This window comes from Salvelinus fontinalis, chromosome 4 (assembly GCF_029448725.1).
Source record: "Salvelinus fontinalis isolate EN_2023a chromosome 4, ASM2944872v1, whole genome shotgun sequence".
Taxonomy (NCBI): Eukaryota; Metazoa; Chordata; class Actinopteri; order Salmoniformes; family Salmonidae; genus Salvelinus; species Salvelinus fontinalis.
The window spans coordinates 29,635,049-29,658,221 of NC_074668.1; the positions used below are offsets into that span (position 1 = coordinate 29,635,049).

Here is a 23,173-nt window from a genome sequence, read left to right on the forward strand (position 1 = left end):
TAGATGTTAAGAGAATGCATTTCTACAGCTTCCAAAATATTTTTAATAACGTCAGTTAGTGCCAAGATGGAGGCACGGAGGCTTCAACACAGCGCCCCCTAACAGTCATCTAGTGTAAATAAATAATTGGTTAGACATAATTACACCATCAGCAACAATAACTGGCGACAAATATTTTCAACTTAGTTTATCCACTGACCACCACATTTAGGAGGATAGCTAAGTACTTAAATGTAGTTAGCGAGTTTACTGGCCAGGCAGTACACACTAACTAATCGCGGACGCATTACCTATTCTTTGATACATTTGGGTTAACTTTCTTACATAAAGCAACACATAAAAATAACAATTAGTGTGCTCGTTCTTTTAATGATCGGACAGTTGAGCTAAAATAGATTGGTAGGTAGCTGGTGAGGCTTTTATTTCCAAATTAATTTGGTGATCAAGCTGAAGCTGTGTTTCACAATTGGTCAGTGTGGCGTCATGCACTCAAGTAGGCTCAACCAATCACCCAATCACCCTATGTCGAGACTCATGACTATTCATACTCCCTACCCCGCCTTCTTACGTATCTTCAAGCCCTCCAGGAAGTGTTAAAGAAAATAGTATGGAATATCTTCCTTTTCGACCAATAGCGTATAAGCCTGTTTCCATTCCGGTCAATGGAGCTTCACTAAAATACATTAAGTGGGCGGACTATAGCACAGCAGCTGCACAAAACGCAGATTTGTAAAATGTAGGTGTTAACTGCCTCGTTCGCTTAAACTGGCCGTGGTGTTATGTGACGTCAATCCATCTGTTTACGGTATTCGGGAAAAAGCACAATTTAGATGTTGCGGAACGAATTTAGAGTCACGCGCCAGTGCTTTGACAGGCAGTGTGTGAATGTCAGTTTCATTACTAGTTACCCGAGTAGATATTCGCTCTTCTGAACAATTGATTTTGTGTCATGTCGAGCACAAACTGATAAGATAGGAGGCTAAATGCCAGACGTTGGAAAGTGTGTCATTAATTGAAGGTACAGTATACTACTTCTTAATGTTATTATGCAAATCATAATCATGCTAAAGCTAGTATGCTGGTGTCAGGAAGCACACCAAATTTAGCAAGTGTCTCTCAAACTGAGCTGGGCCACGCTGTTGTAATTTCTCCAACATCTTAACTGTTGCAATTATTGTCATAACGCTTCGTATCATAATCCCGTGTTCATTTTGTTTAGGGTTGACGGTTTCCAGTAAACATCTCAAGTCAACAAGTCAGCTGACGATGGCCAGCAGGGATGCCAGTGAGAACACCCCTCTTTTGGACAGCAGCTCTGTGTACAGGCCTTCGTCAGTGTTCCAGGGCAGAAGACTGGCGTGTGCAACCATTCTGCTTGCAGAATCATTGGAACGAGTTGCATTCTATGGCATCACTTCCAACCTGGTTCTTTTCCTTAACAGTAGCCCATTTTATTGGGAGGGGACTGAGGCCAGCCAGGCCCCCCTGATGTTCATGGGGGTTACATACCTGATCTCACCATTTGGTGGCTGGCTGGCTGATGCATATCTGGGCAAGTTCTGGACCATTGCTGGCAGTTTGATTCTATACTTCCTTGGCATGCTGTTTTTCCCATTTATCACATATGACTACTCCAGGAATGCCCTATGTGGTGAAGAAATTGCATTTCCAGTGCAACCTGCAGAGTGTTTGAGCTCAAACGGTACTCCAAGCAATGTGACCTGCCCCACACGGGCACCTTACTGTGGGCCAGTGATCTACACGGGCCTTGTTCTCATCGCCCTAGGTGTAGGAACAGTAAAGTCTAACATCACTCCATTTGGGGCCGACCAGGTACAGTAAAGCTTATGAATAAGCAAAGCATTCTCTCTCAATTAAGACCTCTTCAGAAGGGCTTCTAAGGTCAAATTAAAACTCAATGACGGCTCAATGTATTGTACTTTACACTGTTGCTAATGCAGTGTTGCTAATGTTATCCCATCTAATGATGTGAGTTTAAGAGAATATATAACAGTCTAATTTATAAAGTCTGAAAGGTTCTGAACATGATCTTACTTTGGTCAACCTTGTATATGGACTGAAATGGTAGTTGTGGAATAGGCTAAATGTTGATCTAGTACGCCTGTCATCTCTCTGCATTTACCATGAGAACTCAATCAGCCAGGCCCCTGCTGGTTTACCCTTTTGTAATTTTCATCATGAAGTTTACATTTGGGTAATGCCATCCATCAGGTCTGGTCAACACACCAGTCATCTAAGGCTGAGAAGACTGCTAGATGAGTAATTGTACATCAATTTAGGAAGTGAAACTCACATCTGTCTCGTTAAGTTTCTCATCAAAATTCCGGATTAGGCCTACCTTTAAGTCCCTTAATGAAAGAGGAAAGCCCATTTCAGTGGGAAATCTCTGATCTAGCTAACCAAGGCTGGCCCATAATGTTTTCAGAGTTGGTGACTGATTAGCATAGATTTCAATCCCATTGTCATTTACCACATGTTTGATGGGTGATTGGTTTAGATTTGTTTCATTTTGATTGCTCAATGTTTCTATGGGATTCACAAAGTAATATTAAGGAAAAAAAGTAAATGCTACTGAGCAGGATTCATAGAAATCTTGTTCACCTGTAAAACATGATTAGATTAGCCTATTCATAAGTTACTAGATATTTTTATTGCTTTTCACAAAGTTACCTCCCCTTCCCATTTTTATTTTTTTTGTCAAGCACGGAATAAAAGGAAGATGTTAACACTGTTTATCACATGGATGTTATGCACTCATTCACTGCCATTGAATGATGAGATATACAATAAAATGTTTAATATAATTAGGGTGTTTATCTTATTAGATAGCAATGTTAGTCCTGAGTTTGATATGATACTACAGTTCTGTTTTGTTTCCTAAAGATGCTCATGGAGAGCAGAATGATGATGATATTATTTGCTATGACAATCCCTTTTGCCTCGCAGGTAAAAGATCGTGGCCCAGAGGCCACTCGCAGGTTCTTCAACTGGTTCTACTGGTGCATCAACCTGGGGGCCATCTTGTCGCTGGGTGGCGTGGCCTACATCCAGCAGAACATCAACTTCCAGTTGGGGTACATCATCCCAGCTGTGTGCCTGGGTGTCTCCTTCCTGGTGTTCCTGCTGGGGCGCACAGTCTTCATCAACAAGCCTGCTGACGGTAGTGCCTTCACTGATATGTTCAAGATCCTGGGTTACGCCTGCTGCACTGCACAGCCCAAAGAGCCCAACCTGCTACGGTAAGAGGGGCCAGGCAGATCACCGCTGTTACTAAAGCCCCGTTTCCATTGGCACATATAATTAGGGCCAAATTCAAGATGGCTCAAATGGAAATCTCAAATTCAAGCTGGGTCGAGGGAAATCCGGGCCAGCACAGCCCAGTTTCACAACTGGTGCCAGCTCGATTAGAATTCTGGCTGGTGACGCCTTTTACTATACAGCCACCAAGCTGATCACTGCTGGATGCTGTCAACATTTTTAGTTAGCTAGCTCATCTGGGCTTGTTGCTGTTAGCTAGCACATGGACAAGCACTACTGCAGTAGTCACACATGATGCAAATTACCACCATAGCTGGATCCTTCATCAATTTTTTCACTACACAAACTTTTATGAGAAAAGTCAGCTCTTGAATTCTAGCTACCCTGTTATGCTAGCAACGGCGCTAACCGTTTACCTAGCTAGCTAATGTCAGCAAGCTACATATATGCCTCTGAGTCTGGCTGGCACTGGCAGGAGTATAAGTAATGTTATTTACTGCGTGGTGAGGGTGAATTAAATTCTTCAAAATCTTGCTAGCTAGTAACATTAGCTAAGCTAGCTGCAGTCACATATTGGTTACCTAGCAAGACGACATCATTTGTAATTTCTGGAGGCAGTGGAAACGAAATAGTTAGCCCAACCTGGGTTTACTTCAAAGTTCCAATGGAAATGTGTCTTTAGTAGTATCAGTATCTATATGTAGGCTAGATAAAAGGTGTGAAAGAGGCTGTGCTCTATCTGATCTCAATGGAAACACAATAATCTTGATTTTGTTGCAAACATGTTCTAATCCACTTTGTAAGTAAAAAAGAAGGCTATGTTGTGACTCTTCTCTAATCCAAGATAGTACCACACCACTAGGTGTTGCTCGTAGCTCTTTATGTTAAACCCTTCTTTGATCCCCAGCCTGTACTTTCTTTTTTGTGGTCTTCTCTGGCATTCATCATCATTCATTCATTGTGGAGGAAGTTATTCTGAAGTGCTGTTGCTTGACTTTGAACCTAAGTAGCACAATCAGTTCAAGAACTTGACATTCAATGTTTTAAATTGGCCAATCCTACAGCGTTTCAAGAATTCCTTATTAAGGCTTTTTCTCAAGAGATGGGGATTATAGGCTTTAGTAGAAAATGCGTCCTTTTGCCAGAAGTGCCATTATTTAAAGGAGAGACATAAACAAAAAAGGCCTGATTTAAGTCTCTTATCTCAGAGTTTAGTTTAATAGTAGCTGCGTTTATGTTTAAGGAATATTTACAGAATTGTACAGCCCCTATCAAAACGTGCAGTAGACACTTTGTACATCTTTTTAAAGTTGTTTAATTGTGTTATTCTTCTCTTGTTAAGGGCTAAGCCAACCATGCTGGATGGAGCTAAGGTGACTTATGGAGGGAGATTCCCTGAGGAGAAAGTGGAGGAGGTGAAAGCACTGCTGAAAATTCTCCCAGTGTTTTTTGCTCTTATCCCATACTGGATTGTGTACTTTCAGGTAAGATATATGTATTAACCTCTTCTCCTTATGGTAACAAAGCAGCTTTAGTTTTCATAGCAACATGACGTAACATCAGCAACGGTGCGTTTGTTCAGTGTTATTGCAGGCAGAATAGCATTACAACTGAAGAAATAGTGATAGTTTGGGGACTTTGAACATGTACACTAGGCCTACGTTGCTACTGTAATTATTTGATTTTCATTGTGCAATAGATGCAGACAACGTATTTCCTCCAGAGCCTACATCTAAGGATTCCTGACACCAGCACAGGCACCAACAGCAGCGCTGGCACCCACCAGGTAAACTCAAACTGAGCCTCGGTTGATTTTTTTCTTATTCTGGAAGGTGTGTTATAAGGCAGCCCCCAGGTGGTAAGGGTAGGCAACACATTGATCCTCAACGCGGGGCCCCTCAAGGGTGCGTGCTTAGTCCCCTCCTGTACTCCCTGTTCACCCACGACTGCATAGCCAAGCATGACTCCAATACCATTAAGTTTGCTGACGACACAACGGTGGTAGGCCTGATCACCAACAACGATGAGACAGCCTATATGGAGGTCAGAGACCAACCTCTCCCTCAATGTGAGCAAGATAAAGGAGCTGATCGTGGACTACAGGAAAAGGAGGGCCAAACATGCCCCCATTCACATTGACGCGGCTGTAGTGGAGCGGGTCGAGAGCTTCAAATTTCTTGGTGTCCACATCACCAACAAACTATCATGATCCAAATGCACCAAGACAGTCGTGAAGAGGGCACGACAACACCTATTCCCCCTCAGGAGACTGAAAAGATTTGGCATGGGCCCTCAGATCTTCAAAGTTCTACAGCATCCTGACCGGTTGCATCACAGCCTGGTTTGGCAACTGCTTGGCATCCGACTTATAGACGGTAGTACGGCCCAATACATTACAGGGGCCAAGCTTCCTGCCATCCGGAATCTCTAGACTAGGCGGTGTCAGAGGAAGACTCAAAAAATTGTCAATGACTCCAGTAGGGCAATTGGTACCGGAGCTCCAAGTCCAGGTCCAAAGCCATAAGACTACTGAACAATTAATCAAATGGCTACCCGGGCTATTTGCTTTTTTTTCTCCACTGCTGCTACTCACTGTTTATCTATGCATCGTCACATTACCCCTACCTACATGTACATATTACCTCGACTAACCTGTACCCCCACACATTGACTCGGTGTTCTCTGTATATAGCCTCGTTATTGTAGTTGTATTGTTACTTTTTTTTAGTTTATTTAGTCAATATTTTCTTAACTGCATTGTTGGTTTAGGGCTTGTAAGTAATCATTTCACATTAAGGTCTACACCTGTTGTATTCGGTGGATGTGGCAAATTTGATTTGACCCGACAAAATGTGAGTAATAGATCTTTCGTTCTCATTGAAAGCACGTCTAAAAAGTGGTAGGTTCTATGTACAGTATTTCTATGCTACTTAAGTTTTTGCGTCTTTTACTTTCGGTTTTGTACAGCTTCAAATAGCTGAATATACAATATTTTTTTGTATTTTTCACAGCGGTTTAGATGGTACAATGATTCTCTACAGTACTTGCTTGTTTTGTCACACAAACTGAAATTAGGCGAACTGTTTCGAATTTTAGCAACCAGGAAATGGCAGAGCAGTTTTCTGTATAGTACATCTTTAAATATTGATAATTTATTTGACTGAGACACGCTCCGACAGAAAGACGCAGATAAAGCATCCGATCGAGCGGAACAGCGTCTCTGTCTCAGTATGTGTAGCCCATGTATCTGATGCTGTCTTGTAAAAAAGATTATGGCATGCCATACTCTTCTTGGCCAGACAGTATCAGATACATGGGCATCATATGGTAAGACAGAGGGTTGCCGTTTCGGTTGCTCAGATGCTTTCTCCGGTCAGATATTTTCAACCATGCGAATTGAAGGAAAGTTGGCGGGTGCACAGTGTACTTTTTGATTGTCCAGAATAATTCCTGCAATCATGCGGAAGTAACCTACGTTTTGAAAATACGTCACGTCCAATAGGATTAACCTTACTGGGGTATGTGGGGCGGTAGCGTCCCACCTCGTCAACAGCCAGTGAAACTGCAGGGCGCTAAATTCAAAACAAATCCCATAATTAAAATTCCTCAAACATACAAGTATTTTACACCATTTTAAAGATACACTTGTTGTAAATCCAGCCAAAGTGTCCGATTTCAAAAAGGTTTTACGACAAAAGCACACCAAACGATTATGTTAGGTTAGAGCCAAGTCACAGAAAAAAGACAGCCATTTTTCCAGCCAAAGAGAGATAAAATGAATCACTAACATTTGATCTTCATCAATGACACTCATAGGACTTCATGTTACACAATACATGTATGTTTTGTTCAGTAAAGTTAATATTTATATCCAAAAATCTGAGTTTAGGCGGGATGCTACTGTCTCACTTGGAAAAAAGCCAGAGAAAATGCAGAGCGCCAAATTCAAAATAATTTCTATAAAAATCAAACTTTCATTAAATCACACATGAAAGATACCAAATTAAAGTTACACTGGTTATGAATCCAACTAACATGTCAGAATTCAAATAGGCTTTTTTTGCGAAAGCAAACGATGCTATTATCTGAGGAAAGCACCATTTGTAAACAAAGAGAGAGGAGCGTATTTCAACCCTGCAGGCGCGACACAAAAAGCAGAAATAAAAATATAATTAATGCCTTTGACGAGCTTCTGTTGTTGGCACTCCAAAATGTCCCATAAACATCACAAATTGTCCTTTTGTTCGATTAATTCTGTCGATTTTATATATCTAAAATGTCCATTTATTTGGTGCGTTTGATCCAGAAAAACACCAGTTCCAAATTGTGAAACGTGACTACAAAATATCTCAAAGGTTACCTGTAAACTTTGCCCAAAAATGTCAAACTACTTTTGTAATACAAATGTAGGTATTTTTTAACGTAAATAATCAATAAAATTGAAGATAGGATGATCTGTGTTCAATACAGGATTAAAACCAACTGTAGCTAGCTTTCTGGTCACGCGCTTCTAACAAACAGGACACTTCGAGTGACCCTCCTTCAAGATGGCCGTACTTCTTCATTACACAAAGGAATTCTCAACCATTTTCTAAAGACTGTTGACATCCAGTGGAAGTGGTAGGAACTGCAAGAAGGTCCCTTTTAGAAATCTGGTTTCCCAATGAAAACTCATTGAAAAGAGAGTGACCTCAAAAAAAAAATCTGAATGGTTTGTCCTCGGGGTTTCGCCTGCTAAATAAGTTCTGTTATACTCACAGACATGATTCAAACCGTTTTAGAAACTTCAGAGTGTTTAATATCCAAATCTACTAATAATATGCATATCTTATCTTCTGGGGATGAGTAGCTGACAGTTTCATTTGGGCATGCTTTTCATCCAAAATTCCGAATGCTGCCCCCTACCCAAGAGAAGTTAAAGCAAATAGAAATTTGCCAAAATGTATATATTTTCTCCTGAAATAAAATCATTCAAAATACTCCATCAGAGAGCTCATAGAGCCACAGAGGATCATGAGCTTATTTTTTTTAAATCACAAGTGCATACAGTGATTTGTCCTTTAAAAGTTGCAGTGTACTACAGCACAGCTTGCATGGTGCGGCAGAATTCTATGGCACGTTATTTAAGTGTCAACCACTGTTACCATTAATGCTAGTTTGACCACCAGAGTGCATCTTTGAGAAGCATTTGATAGCCTTCAATAGTGTCTGTACTAGAGATTTTACAACCTTTTTTTGTAAGAACATAGTGTATGGGACTGATTTTAAGAAATGTTGCCTAATTTGCTTGATATTATGGCGTTTCTATTACAAGAAAAACGAAAAATCCTCGATTTACGTTAGGATGGAACGGAAAATATGGGGCTGTGCAACGTTAGTCAGGAGTAGGCTACAGTACTGGGCTATTTAGCTAAAGAATCCCGTGTCGTGCGGGCACGTGGGAGACCGGGGGTCAATTCCCTGACGGGGAGGAAGGAGTAGGCTGTCCTTTGTAAGTAAGAATTTGTTCTTAACTGACTTGCCTAGTTACACTAAGAGCATAACATTTCTACACCCTAATTGTATAATTGCAGTACCAATACCCAACCAATACCCAAGACCCACACCACTTTTAACAGCACATTACTCAACACTAGTGAGACTCATGTTACCTACGGTAGGCCTACAGTATATGGAAAAATTTGACGTGACTCTCCACCACTAATTACATAGAGGATTCTAAATTTAAAACCAAACGCCGCCTCATGGGTCTCCCGGGGGCGGCCGGCACAGGTATCGAACTTGCATATGTAGCAACGCATTTTGCACTGTGATGCAGCTGCGCCACTCGGGAAGCCCCATCCACAAATTATCAAAATACAGAGAGGTGTTGGTAAAGGTATATTGTCCTGCTAATAGTCCATAATTGGCTATTCTAATACTGTACATGGTGTACAAGTCAGGATAACCAAAACATTTCTTTATTAAAGAAAGAAAGAATGTTGGTACTTATTTATTTTGATCCAAAGCCATGAATGAGTGAGTCACTCAGCTTTATGTAGGTGCCGGGCTATATGACTGTGCCATCAACTTGATAATATAGAACAATATTTTGGAGGTTATTTCGTTTACAATCGCTCACTTTATTTATTTTTTAAAATCTCAATAATGGCCAAAATAATACTTGTGAAGGCCAAAACATTTATTTCTGTTTTTAGAGGGAGAGAAACGCTGGGCCAACTGGGTGTCCCATAGGGCAGCGCACAATCACGGTCGGATGTGATGCATGATAATACTTTTTGTTGTATTTGTTTAGTCTTTTCTGGTGGATTAAACTAAAATTGCAAACAATTAAGGCCAGTTGTGATACAGCCAATCTAACTTAGAAATACATTTGAGGATAGAATTCTCCCCCTACCCTCCTTCTAGGCAAGTCTATTGTCCAGCTACCTGCTAATAGTGACCGTGTGCGTTTGAAAGAGTATTTTCCAGTGAGCATCATTTTGTTTACCTTCATTAGGCAACTTTGTTCCAATATTTCTTTAATTCATTTCTTTAATTCAGTGATATTCGTTATGGATCCATATCTAAATAAACATCGACATTTTGAAAGTGTTTTTATCATAATTTTATTAACGAAAGCATGAAGATGCTGTTTGTTAGGCTACAGCAGAACAGCATAATGGTCCGGACGGCCCTTGCTGTGCCTGGTGAGCAGTTGGTCAAGTTCTGTTGTCAGCAGAGGAATGCAAATGTCAGGTTGAAGCGACGACCTGATGAAACCGCCAGGTATGTTGACTCTGCCTGTCGGAGGTGGTGTTCCAGAGCTCACAGGTGTGCCTGCCATGGATTGTGACTTCATCTCGATCCTCGCCCTCTTCAACGTGTCCACTCCCTTCCCCATGGGCTAGGTCCGTCTTCTGTGCGCAGCTCTGAGGCCCATCCCGTGCCTTGAACCTCGCACGCCCACCACTATTTCAGTAGATACAGCTGGAGAACTGCAAGGCAATCCCATTGGATGCCACTCGGGAGCTATGACCAATATGACATATATATATTGTCCTGCTAAGAACAGGGTTATTAATATATTTGTGAATATCCAAGAGCCCTGTATATAATTCAAAATTAATAATAATCATCGCTTTGTTAAAGAAAAAACTATTTGAGATTTCGTTTTCAAATAACATAAAATGAGCGAGGGGGAAAAAGGCCATTCTTGAACATGGGGTGAGACATTGTTACTAATTTATAAATATATCCAGTTTGTTATTTAGAATGATTTATTTCCGTTTTTAGAGGGAGCGAAACCCAAAATCTACAGTCATTTCGTGAATCTCCCGGTCGAGGCTTGCAAGGGTACACGGGCCCCGTGTGGCTCAGTTGGTAGAGCATGGCGCTTGCAACGCCAGGGTTGTGGGTTCGATTCCCACGGGGGGCCAGTACAGAAAAAAATAAAATAAATAAATAAATATGAATGTATGTACTTGTAAGTCGCTCTGGATAAGAGCGTCTGCTAAATTACTTAAATGTAAAATGTAAATGTATTGAACCAGCATCTGTAGCAACACAGCTTGCACTGCAAAGACGTGTCTTAGACCGTTGCGCAACGAAGGCACTGTACAACGTGTCTGTTTGGGAGTATGCTACAGTACAACAGAGACACAGTAGCATCTTGGGAGCCAAAAGCATAATCAGTGCTCTCAACTCCCCCTTGCGCTCGTCTGGAGCAATGAAGTAGTGACGCATGGTACCATACTAAACCACACATTACCTCTAAATCCCTCAGCATAATCTCAACACTTTTAGTGCAGCAACCACTGTAGGCCTATGCTTATTTGGGAAGCCTGCAATTTGGGCTCTGCAAGTGGCAATAGGCCTAGCTGATTATTGAGTTGTGGCTCTCAGTGAAATGTGTGAAGATATAATAAATAAATTATTAGGTGGCTGCTTATTTGTCCTATTTCGTACATGTATTGTACACGTGTGAATTGGAATTGTGTTTTTTGCGTATCCCAACTCCCCCTGAGACGCCCTCGGAGAGTGGTTTCACTGTCAGGGTCTGCCATTATCAATGGCGAACCTGGAGCAATTGTGGTTAAGATTTTTTTTACCTTGTCGGCTTCGGTATTTGAATTAAAGTTTTCGGTTACTGACCCAACGCTCATCGTTAGGCTACCTGCGTCTTGAGTGTCATTTAAAATGTTGAGACAAGAAGAAGGGGAGGATTGTGTGGCGGAGGTATAGGCGTGTCTCTCCATAATACATGCGCTCATCTCTCCAGAATGCCTCAGGTGTCTCCCACCAGTTCTTGCGCTTTCATTATGTGAATTGTTTGTATTTTGATTGTATTCTTTTTTTATGAATTAAAAATTTCCCATTCCATGTGTCACCAGTAGTAAATGTACCGTTAATTCCCGTCAATTGGTTACAATAATGCGTAACACTTTACTTGACACCCAGCATCATAACATATTATGACACGGTCATAACAGCTGACATGACACTGTCATGACACATATATTTAGACCTGTTGTGACAGTTATTTGATGGCCAGTTATGACACCTACATAAGTGACAGCCCAGTTTTCAACAGAATGTTTAACGTTTTTTGTAATTGACCATATTCAATTTATCATTGTACTTGCGCACACATTGATATCACATGCACCTCCTACCCCAATGCTCTGTTGCTGATGACTGGGACAAATGCAGGAGCAGATTTCAGGAGCAGGACAAGACGCCCTCTTTTTGACTGATGACTGATATAAGGGCACGTACAGTTGAAGTTGGAAGTTTACATACACTTAGGTTGCAATCATTAAAACTTGTTTTGCAACCACTCCACAAATTTCTTGTTAACAAACTATAGTTTTGGCAAGTCAGCTAGGACATCTGCTTTGCATGACACAAGTAATTTTTCCAACAACTGTTTACAGACAGATTATTTCACTTATAATTAACTATATCACAATTCCAGTGGGTCAGAAGTTTACATACACTAAGTTGACTGTGCCTTTAAACAGCTTGGAAAATTCCAGAAAATGATGTCATTGTAGACCTCCACAAGTCTGGTTCATCCTTGGGAGCAATTTCCAAATGCCTGAAGGTACCACGTTCATCTGTACAAACAATAGTACGCAAGTATAAACACCATGGGACCACGCAGCCGTCATACCGCTCAGGAAGGAGACGCGTTCACCTAGAGATGAACGTACTTTGGTGCGAAAAGTGCAGATCAATCCCAGAACAACAGCAAAGGACCTTGTGAAGATGCTGGAGGAAACGGGTACAAAAGTATCTATATCCACAGTAAAACGTGTCCTATATCGACATAACCTGAAAGGCCGCTCAGCAAGGAAGAAGCCACTGCTCCAAAACAGCCATAAAAAAGCCAGACTACGGTTTGCAACTGCACATGGGGACAAAGATTGTACTTTTTGGAGAAATGTCCTCTGGTCTGATGAAACAAAAATAAAACTGTTTGGCCACAATGACCATCAATATGTTTGGAGGAAAAAGTGGAGAAAAACAAATTGTGAAAAACAGAGTTTAAATGTATTTGGCTAAGGTGTATGTAAACTTCCGACTTCAACTGTATGTGATAGGCCTATTTGGCTTATATGATTATGATGGTCATAATGCTTCTTGACAGTGTCATAAAGCGTGTTTTCTTAGTCCAAGGGTGTATTCGGAAATTCGATCTGGATTGCCAGAGTGCGCTCTGGGTGTTCGTAAATTCAGAGTGTTGTGAGATTGTCTGTTCGTAAATTGGAGCGTTCAGAGCGCACTGGACGCTCTGGCCGAGGAGTAGGGTCTATACAAGCTTTCTGACCTCACAACTGCAGTCAAGCACCCAAGCTAACTGGCTAATCTGTTTTTCAAACTAGACACTCTTAATGTACTTGTCCTCTTGCTCAGTTGTGCACCGGGGCCTCCCACTCTTTCTATTCTGGTTAGTGCCAGTTTGCGCTGTACTGTGAAGGGAGTAGTAAACAGCGTTGTACGATATCTTCAGTTTCTTGGCAATTTCTCGCGTGAAATAGCCATCAGTTCTCAGATCAAGAATGGACTGACGAGTTTCAGAAAAAAGTTATTTGTTTCTGGCCATTTTGAGCCTGTAATCGAACCCACAAATGCTGACGCTCCAGATACTCAACTAGTCTAAAGAAGGCCAGTTATATTGCTGCTGCTTTCAGCACAACAGTTTTCAGCTGTGCTAACATAATTGCAGAAGGGTTTTCTAATGATCAATTAACCTTTTAAAAATGATAAACTTGGATTAGCTAACACAACATGCCATTGGAACACAGGAGTGATGGTTGCTGATAATGGGCCTCTGTAAGTCGACAATAGTCATTTACAACATTAACAATGGCTACACTGTATTTATGATCAATTTGATGTTATTTTAATGGACAAAAATGTGCTTTTCATAAAAATCGAATAAAAACATTTCTAAGTGACTTTTGAACGGTAGTGTATACCTAGTTGATATTGGCTGCTAATAACTTTCAGCTCCAAATGCAGGTGTAAAATGCATTTTGAAAATGCATCACCGTTTATGGCTGTAATGACAGGCTACATTTGTGCATAGATTGTGTACATGTGCATTTGCGTGCGCGGGAGTCACACGTTTTCTACCATTCCTTTTTGTGGGTCGCGGTCAAAGTTTGGAAACCACCGGGTTACATGATAGTGGAATGGATTTGGATTATAGTAAATCAAATCAAAATCAAATCAAGTTTATTTATATAGCCCTTCGTACATCAGCTAATATCTCAAAGTGCTGTACAGAAACCCAGCCTAAAACCCCAAACAGCAAGCAATGCAGGTGTAGAAGCACGGTGGCTAGGAAAAACTCCCTAGAAAGGCCAAAACCTAGGAAGAAACCTAGAGAGGAACCAGGCTATGAGGGGTGGCCAGTCCTTTTCTGGCTGTGCCGGGTGGAGATTATAACAGGTAATGGTAGGCTACAGTATTTCTTGTCATCTTCTATTTCGACTGGAATTGTATTGGTCATTGTTGTGAAGCATTTATTCCAGTTCATAATAGTTTTGCAAAATACTCATCAGATTGGGCTGCTTTCCCTTGTTCTTGTAATAATTGCTCAATAAGTCTTGTGGGTGCCCTTTATTTGAATTTTTAGTTCTATCTTTTTTTTTTTGAGCACATACATGCCACCCAAAATGTCTGTGTGTGGCACTGATTACAACAATATCAAAACTTAAGAAACAAATTTTCAAACAAAAGGAAACTTCTTGGTAGGGACACTAAACAATTGACTAAATGTGGGTTTCGACTCTTATGTAGGTGTGATAACTAACCATAAAATAACGCAATATACTGTATCTCACAACAGGTATAAATGTGTCATGAGTGTTGTGACTATTATGACAGGTTGACAGCTGTTATGACTGTGCCATAATGTGTTGTGACACTGGGTGTCAAGTAAAGTGTAACCAAATAATGCATGTATTAATTTGTCGTTTACCGTTCTCATTCTCAGGGTGGAAACGTTTGCGGAGTTCACAACCAGCTACACTTGCGAGAAACAAGTTATGGTTTATTTCATAACCATAATTTACGAGTTTAGTCAATTTTTTTCTTTGTCTTTTGTTTGGAGTGTTCCATGTGAGAAATGAGCATGTCTGGTTTCTCTGTCCTGTTAATGTTGAGGGAGTGCGCATGCCTGTGCACGCATAGAAGTACCTGTCCTGCTGTACGCAAATGTAGGAAAGTGCCCATTTTGGGGATGTGTGATTTCTGATTGTTTTCACTCACCACTTCCAGCACTAATAAGCTGAGCTTCTCAGTAATTGTTTCTGCACCTCGCACAGTATGTCAATGAAGTCTTAAAAAAAAGAAAAGTACATCCATTGTGAATAATAATAGTTTCTCAATCCTCACCGTATTCGTAAAAATACTCTTCCCCCTCGATAATCACCAAGCCTCGTTGTGAAAAGTACACTGGTGTGGGAAAGTCTTAGGGGGCCAGGAATTGGCTAATTGATACAATGTTGCATGTTTGCACCTCTTCCAGATGTACCCAGCTGATTTGATACAATGTTACACTTCATTAGCGATAGACTTAGTTCAAGTCATGATGGATAGAAAGGGAGGCAGACAGGCGAAGTAGAGAGATGGATGTGATTTTTACAGAACGTACATTTTCGTCTACTATTTTTATTTGTTGGCTTTATGTATTTTTTTACACAGTTTACAATGGAAGTTATAGGCCTACTGCTCATTGGCTGACAACATGGTAACGACTGGACCGGAAACGACTACGAGTAATGAGAGCACAGCACAAGAGAACACCACAGCAACTGTCACAAGTTCCGCTGCAACAGCGGGCCACAAACAGATGCAGGTATGTGTCTGTGGTTGGAGGAAAGTTACATCACACCATGGGTTGAGGATCCACCAGGGGAAGAAGGGGTGCTTTCTGCGAAAGCGATCAAATCAGTCGAATGAAGCACAGCAACTGGACGCAAACCACAGTTTGCAGTGCATCAGTACCACTGTCATGGAGGGCGTAAACTCAAGCACCGAAGTAACAACTGAGGTGGATCCAACAACAGGAGTGGAACTCACCCAGCCTCCCAGACCTGCAGTCGAGAGGAGACTACCAGGGCACAGACCGTATGTGAAGTGGCCTGGCGCCAGTGACAAGAAGTTGTGGGAAGCAGTAAATACTGACCTTACCTTGACCCTCGAGAAACTTCGAGGCACAGTGGAGAAGAAGTTGGAGAGGATGGGGGACATCATCTATGAGTACGGGGCAGAAAGCTTTGGAGTGCAAGAGGTAAAAGGCGGGAGAAAGGTTCCAACCCCACCAGTTTCCAGGAGGCAACAAGAAATCAAGCGCCTCGTTCAAGAAAGGAGACCGCTTAAGAAACAGTGGAAGAAGGCCTCGGAAGTGGAAAAGGAGGGCATAGAGGCACTTCAGGCTGACATTAAAACCCGGTTGGCATCCCTCCGTAGAGCAGAGAACCTACGGAAACGCAGAAGGAAGAAAGAACAAACTAGAACTCGATTCTATAAAGATCCCTTCAAGTTCCTTAAAAGTCTCTTCACGAAGGAAAAAAGTGGAGCTCTAAAAACAACAAAGAAAGACCTAGAGGAGCACCTGATAACAACAAACTTTGACTCAAAGCGACATGAACATCTGGCCATCCCATCAGATATCCCACCCATTGAACCCCCGGAACGTCATATTGAGACCAGCCCTCCGACATGGAAAGAGGTGGAAAACACAGTTCGACGGGCAAGAACAGCATCAGCCCCGGGGCCAAATGGAGTCCCGTACAAAGTGTATAGGAACGCACCAGACGTCCTGAGGGTCCTCTGGAGGCTTATGAGAACAGCTTGGCAGAAGAAGATAATACCCAAAGTGTGGCGTAGGGCAGGTGGGGTCCTGATCCCTAAGGAGAAGGATGCAGTGAACATCAGCCAATTCCGCCCAATCTCCTTACTGAATGTCGAGGGTAAAATCTTCTTTAGGGTCATTGCCCAGAGGATGTCCGAGTACCTGCAAAGGAATGCGTACGTCGATACATCTGTACAGAAGGCAGGCATATCAGGGTTCTCTGGCTGCTTGGAACACTCCAGCATGATCTGGCACCAGATCCAAATGGCCAAGGTGGAGAAAAGGGACCTCCACGTAGTCTTCCTCGACCTCGCCAATGCATTTGGCTCTGTGCCCCATGAACTCCTGTGGTCTGCCTTCAGATTTTTCCACATACCGGACACCATCACAATGCTGGTGAAGTCGTACTTCAAGGATCTGCAGTTCTGCTTCACCACCTCAGAGTTCACCACCTCATGGCAGTGCCTGAATGTAGGTATAATGGCGGGATGTAGCATTTCTCCGTTGGCATTCATAATGGCAATGGAGGTTATCATCAGATCCTCAAAATGGGTTGCTGGTGGACAGCGAGTCGACTCTGGTTTCCGCCTCCCTCCACTCAGAGCCTACATGGACGACATTACAACATTGACCACCACTGTCCCATGCACCAGGAGACTGCTCAGAAAACTCGAGGAGAACATCAGCTGGGCCCGTATGAAGATTAAACCATCCAAGTCACGCAGCATCTCGATTGTGAAGGGAGTACTCTCTGACCTGAAATTCTTCATCGCAGATGACCAAATCCCAACAGTATCTGAGCAGCCGGTAAAAAGCCTTGGAAGGTGGTATGATGCAAGCCTGAAGGACAAAGACCAGGTGCAACAGCTGCGCAAAGACATCAGTAGTAGCCTACAGTCCATCGACAACACCCAGCTACCTGGAAAGTTAAAGGCCTGGTGTCTGCAGTTTGGTCTCCTACCCCGGGTGTTGTGGCCCCTAGCAGTGTATGAGGTTCCAATCTCAACAGTGGAGAAGATGGAAAGAGGAGTCACAGGCTACTTAAAGAAGTGGCTCGGAGTTCCACGATGCCTTACCACCATAGGCCTCTATGGAGATGGTGTCCTCAAGCTGCCCCTCACCAGTCTAACAGAGGAATTCAAGTGTGCAAAAACCAGGCTCCAGATGACACTGAATGAATCTCGAGACCCAGTGGTGAGCAACAACGCGCCGACCTTGGCAACTGGGCGCAAATGGAGGCCAGGAAAAGCAGTCCAGGAGGCAACAGCAGCCCTCAGACATGCTGACATTGTGGGTCATGTTCAGCAAGGGAGAGGAGGCCTTGGGCTAACTAGCCGTGCTGCTTGGAGTAAGGCCACTACACCAGAGCGGCGGAAGATGGTAGTGCAGGAAGTACGCCATCAGGAGGAGGCTGCAAGGTGGGCCAAGGCAGTCTCTCTTGCCAAACAGGGACAGTGGACTCGATGGGACAGTGTGGAGAAGAGGATCTGTGGGCCATGGAAGCGAGGCGGTTGAGCTTTTCCATCAGAGCAACATATGACGTCCTTCCAACACCAGTTAATCTTCACCAATGGTATGGTGAAGATCCGGACTGTGCCCTCTGTTCCATGCCAGCCAACCTCAGGCACATTCTCACAGGGTGTAAAACAAGCCTCACCCAAGGACGCTACACTTGGCGTCACAACCAAGTCCTAAAAAACCTTGCGTCCGCCCTGGAGGACAAGCAAGCTGCCACCAACTCCCTACCACCCCCAGCAGCATCACAACCCTTACGGACGACCTTTGTCCGCGAAGGGGCTAAACCACCGAAGAGCGGCTCTACACCATTAGAGCGAGATCAGCTGCGCTTGGCCCGCGACTGGAAAATGCTAGCTGACATTGGCCGGCAACTTGTGTTTCCTCCGGAGATCGCAACCACCACCCTAAGACCTGACATGGTGCACTGGTCCCATTCGCTCAAGAAGGTCTTCATCATTGAGCTCAGAGTACCCTGGGAGGACTCAGTAGATGAGGCTTATGAGCGGAAACATCTGCGCTATGCCGATCTAGCTGCCGAAGCACGGCATCATGGCTGGAACACAGAAGTCCGACCAGTGGAGGTGGGCTGCAGAGGTTTTGTGGCAACATCTACAACCAGACTGCTTAGAGACCTAGGAATTAAGGGCCAGAGCCAGCGTTCGGCAATCAAAGCTGTATCAGAGGCGGCAGAAGGCAGCAGTCAATGGCTCTGGATGAAGAGGAAAGACCCCAGCTGGGCCCCGAAGTGAGAGGGCCAGGAGGTATGCGGTCAACAATGCTTGACTCAGGGAGGAAGACGCCCCTGCCATGCATAGTCCCATGGGATGTTGGCTATCAACAACAAGGCAACTCCTATAACTAATTGGGAATGGGACGCAAGCGTAGGATTGATCACCCTGTCGCTGGCCGCCTTTGGGGAGGGTGTATAGTGTGAAAGGCCGAAACACCTTAGGAACCAAAGGTACACTACTGACGATGCGCTCCCCAAATTTCACCAGTCTCACTGTTCATGAACTCTTGGAAGTGCTTGCACAAAGGATAGTAACATCTCATCCTGTGTTCTTGGAATCTGCTTTGGCCTCTAGGCCAGGGTTCCCCAACTGGCAGCCTGCAGGCTGAATTTGGGGTGGTTTTATTTGGCCCCCAAGTTTTCTGAGCCATTAAAAACAGATAATACTTTTTTGGGGGTGGGGGCCTTCTTGCAGTCTACAAATGATTTGCAATTATGTTCCGGCACCCCAACCATACGCTCTAGAAAAAAGCGGCACGCGGCTGAATCTAGTTGATGATCCCTGCTCTAGATTATCTCCTGAGTTCCATGCATGCACTCATTTATTTAGCTGCCGATGGTTCACTGTATTTCAGTGTCCATATGGCAGAGACTGGTATATAGACACATTAGTTGAATTTGAACTTTTAGATCATTTTAATTCAGATTTTTATGATAAACCAAGTCACAATGATTTTGAGAAACGTGCATTCGAAAATCATAACTGGCACGCAGAGCGGAGAGATAAGACATAAATTGTAAGCTTTGGGAAAGCTTTATTAGTATTTAAAAAAAAAAAAAAACTTTTACCCCTTTTCCAATTGGTAATAGTTAGTCTTGTCCCATCGCTGCAACTCCTGGAGAGGCAAAGGTTGAGAGCCATCCTCTCAACCCTGCCACAGCACAGCACTGCTTCTTGACACACTGCTCGCTTAACCTGGAAGCCAACCGCACCAATGTGTTGGAGGAAACACCGTACAACTGGCGACTGAAGTCAGCTTGCAGGCGCCCAGCCCGCCACAAGGAGTGGCTAGATTGCGATGGGACAAAGATGGGCCGGCCAAACCCTCCCCAATGCTGGGCCAATTGTGCGCCGCCTCATGGGTGTCCTGGTCATGGCTGGCTGTGACACAGCCTGGAATTGAACCCGGGTCTGTAGTGACACCTCAAACACTGCGATGCAGTGCCTTAGAGCACTGCGCCACTCGGGAGGCCATGCCGCCTATGAAGTGATTTGTTTAACAATGACATGACAACATCATGACTGGTTGTTCAGGCCACATTAAAAGGTAATACATTTTTACAGTTAAATTACATGTCTTTACTATAAAACCCATTTAAAAGGTCCCGTTAAAAATGTGCACCCCCTATAGAACACAGCAGGGCCAGCTGATTGCTATCTGAATGTGTGCCAGCATTTGTGCTATGATGATGGTGACTGTTGCTTTGAATAAATTCTAGATAGTCTCACATTTTGGCCAATACTTTAATTTGAAGGTTAAATATTACAGTTGTCTGTCCTGATTCAGAATGGGAAGGATTAGTTTCCCTGTAGAGATGAGCCAGTAGGTCAGTGATAATGCATCAGAGGCAACAGTTGGAAGCAGTCAAGGTTGCTAAAGCCCAGAGGATTAAATCAAAAGTTTGACCTAATCACATAAGCAATCTGGTTTTTATTGTATCTCTTGTGCTTCTGTCAGACATAATGTTCCTGGGTGATGCCTCTTGACTAGACTAGACTAGGCCAGTCCATCTGTTGTAGTGTGTGCCCCCGTTTCTCCCAGGGAGTAGCCTATTTGAGGTGTTTGGCTAATCCACAATAGTATATGCATACTGTATGATTTACAAGGAGAGACAAGCACCTGTTAAAGAGTGGTTTGGTTTGGGTTTGATGCTACTTGATACTTTTAGATTCAGTTGTCTCTCTGGCGTTTGGTAAGGGAAGTGTAGAGTAAAATGTGAACTGAAACACTTGCTCTTTAACCACACATTCTAGCATGCTAAAACATCTATCTTTAAGTCCTAAAAGAGCAAAAGCATTCCACTTATTCAGATTTCCATTTGTATGTCAATACTATCTTTCAAAACAGCTTTCAGGTGAAATTAACATTGCTCAGATAGTGATTTTTATGAAAAGGTCTTAACATTTTCAAGTGTCATTTAAACTGGAAATGTAATTACTTATTTTCATTCTCAGCATGCAATATCTGTTTCCAAAAAAAGGAACTGCTTTCACCCTATTCTAAGCAGTCCTTAAAATGAAAAGGGAAGTGAGATTAGATATCTTTACCATAGCAATGTTGTGCTCCTTAGATTCTGAGGACACATTTGAGCTGTATCTTAGAGTTGTGGTTTTGTTTTTCCAGCAAACTCCTATCAAAGGTCAGGAAAAACCAAAAATATGAATGCGTCATTAGTCTTCCAAAGTGCAGAGACTTCTTGAATAAAAAGCCACATTTTCCAGACTTTTGTGCACCTGTGTTTTTAAGATGTCTTCTCTGCATACTCAGTCCAAGGGAAGAGTAGCTGTTCTCGTCTGGGCTGTTTTTCTGCCTAACATTTACCCATGTTAAAGTGTGCTTACTGGGGCACCTCTGCCTCTCAAACTAGATTCACCCGGGTGCAAATACTTATCCAAAACATGAAAGTGTGCTATGACAAACTCATACCGCAAAGGCACAATGTTTAAATTACCAGCAGTTAGTCTAAGAAATGTAAATTCAGTCGGGCAATAAACAGGACCATCAGATGTTTAGAACTAAAGATGTTTTGGGAGTTCAGGAGGCACTTGACATTTGAATTTCAAAATAAATCAGGCCTATGCAGTTTGCTGTAGCATTGTTTCTCATTCTAGCAGAAATTACTGAGTTGACGGCTACGTTTCGAGATATATAAAAATGTTTTCCCATATTGATTTAATTTATCTAAGAATTTCATGTGAATAATTACGAAGAGTATTCTGTCAATGGACATCTAGATCTATAGCTATATTATAATAATAGTGTGCGCTCCATCTATGGTCATTTGCTAATGCTAATTGCAATTATCTATTTCCCATTACACCCTAACACACTTGCTGCTGGGACATGTTAACAAACCTACAGTACATAGCTTTGAGGAATTCTGAATTATCCTGGTCAATGATTAATTGTTCTTTTGATTGGTAGGATTCATCTTTGTATTTATAATTTAGTGAAATGTAAAGGATACTTTCATAACTATTTTGAATGTAACTTTAACTTCAGTTCAGTTTTAGTTCTGTCCACCTGAGGGCGCCAATACAGTGTTGAGGCCATCAGAACGTCCCCTCTCACCCCTGAAGCACTGGGCTGTAGTGCACTGACACTCTTTCTATTGTTTTTCATGCTTTGCACTTCTTGTACATATTCTCTTGTTTTTTTCCCTCCTCTGAATTCTCGGCAGATCACGTTCCGCTTCCCTGCCGCCTGGCTGACAATGTTCGACGCAGTGCTTATTCTCATGCTGATCCCTCTTAAGGACAAAGTGGTGGATCCCATCCTCAAACGCAGAGGCCTGCTGCCCTCCTCCCTCAAGAGGATCGCAGTGGGGATGTTCTTCGTTATGTGTTCAGCTGTGGCGGCTGGTGAGTGGAGTACACTGAGTGCAACAGCTAACCCTTACTTATTCCGTGGCATGTCTAGAAAGACTTTAATTGTAGTTCATGCTAGTAAATCTTCCATTTAAACCACCCAACATCCTCTTCAAGCCACAATTTCATCATTTCATACTGTTCACCATGATATGTCCCACATTTAAAGTGCCACATGTTAGGGAAAAACCCTGCTCCTTGATCTCGCATCTCTCAATGATCTGTGTTGCGGTTCCTTATTCTGTGGGGGACATTACCGGTAGATGTCAGGACCAATGATATGTATCAACCCTAGATCACTGACAGGGTGCGCTGTTTGAAGCCACTGCACAGCCATTTTGCGCTCTCTTCCATTGTAAAAAAAATATATTGGAAGCTATAGAAATGCATTTATTAATGTCTATTCATTTTTGACAAGTATATTCTATTAGACACCTTAATGCATGCTTGAAAAATTATACGTTGAACAGCGCGACTATAAGCTCAATGTTAAATTCAAATCTCCTTACTATCATATTTGAGCTAATATTTTAAGTGTATATTAAACATGAATATAAAACGTAATAAAAGCATATATTTTTGTACTAAAGTTACTTTCCCTACTACAACAAAGAAATATGTAAATGCATGTAATTTTGTTCTTAACATT

General features: G+C 42.6%; 1 protein-coding gene and 1 non-coding gene across 2 annotated transcripts in view; both read left to right on the plus strand.

Moving 5' to 3' along the window:
* Window positions 1-563: 563 nt before the first annotated feature.
* LOC129853491 (solute carrier family 15 member 4-like) overlaps window positions 564-23,173 on the plus strand; it is a 55,288-nt gene continuing 32,678 nt past the window's right edge. The window contains exons 1-6 of the mRNA XM_055919597.1: window positions 564-1,018; window positions 1,220-1,833; window positions 2,968-3,260; window positions 4,622-4,763; window positions 4,979-5,065; window positions 22,338-22,518. Coding sequence (XP_055775572.1) covers window positions 1,267-1,833; window positions 2,968-3,260; window positions 4,622-4,763; window positions 4,979-5,065; window positions 22,338-22,518 — 1,270 coding nt within the window. The 5' untranslated portion in view covers window positions 564-1,018; window positions 1,220-1,266. The remainder of the gene's footprint in view (window positions 1,019-1,219; window positions 1,834-2,967; window positions 3,261-4,621; window positions 4,764-4,978; window positions 5,066-22,337; window positions 22,519-23,173) is intronic.
* On the plus strand, window positions 10,622-10,697 carry trnaa-ugc (transfer RNA alanine (anticodon UGC)). Its single transcript has one exon. It is a non-coding gene; the product is annotated as a tRNA-Ala (tRNA).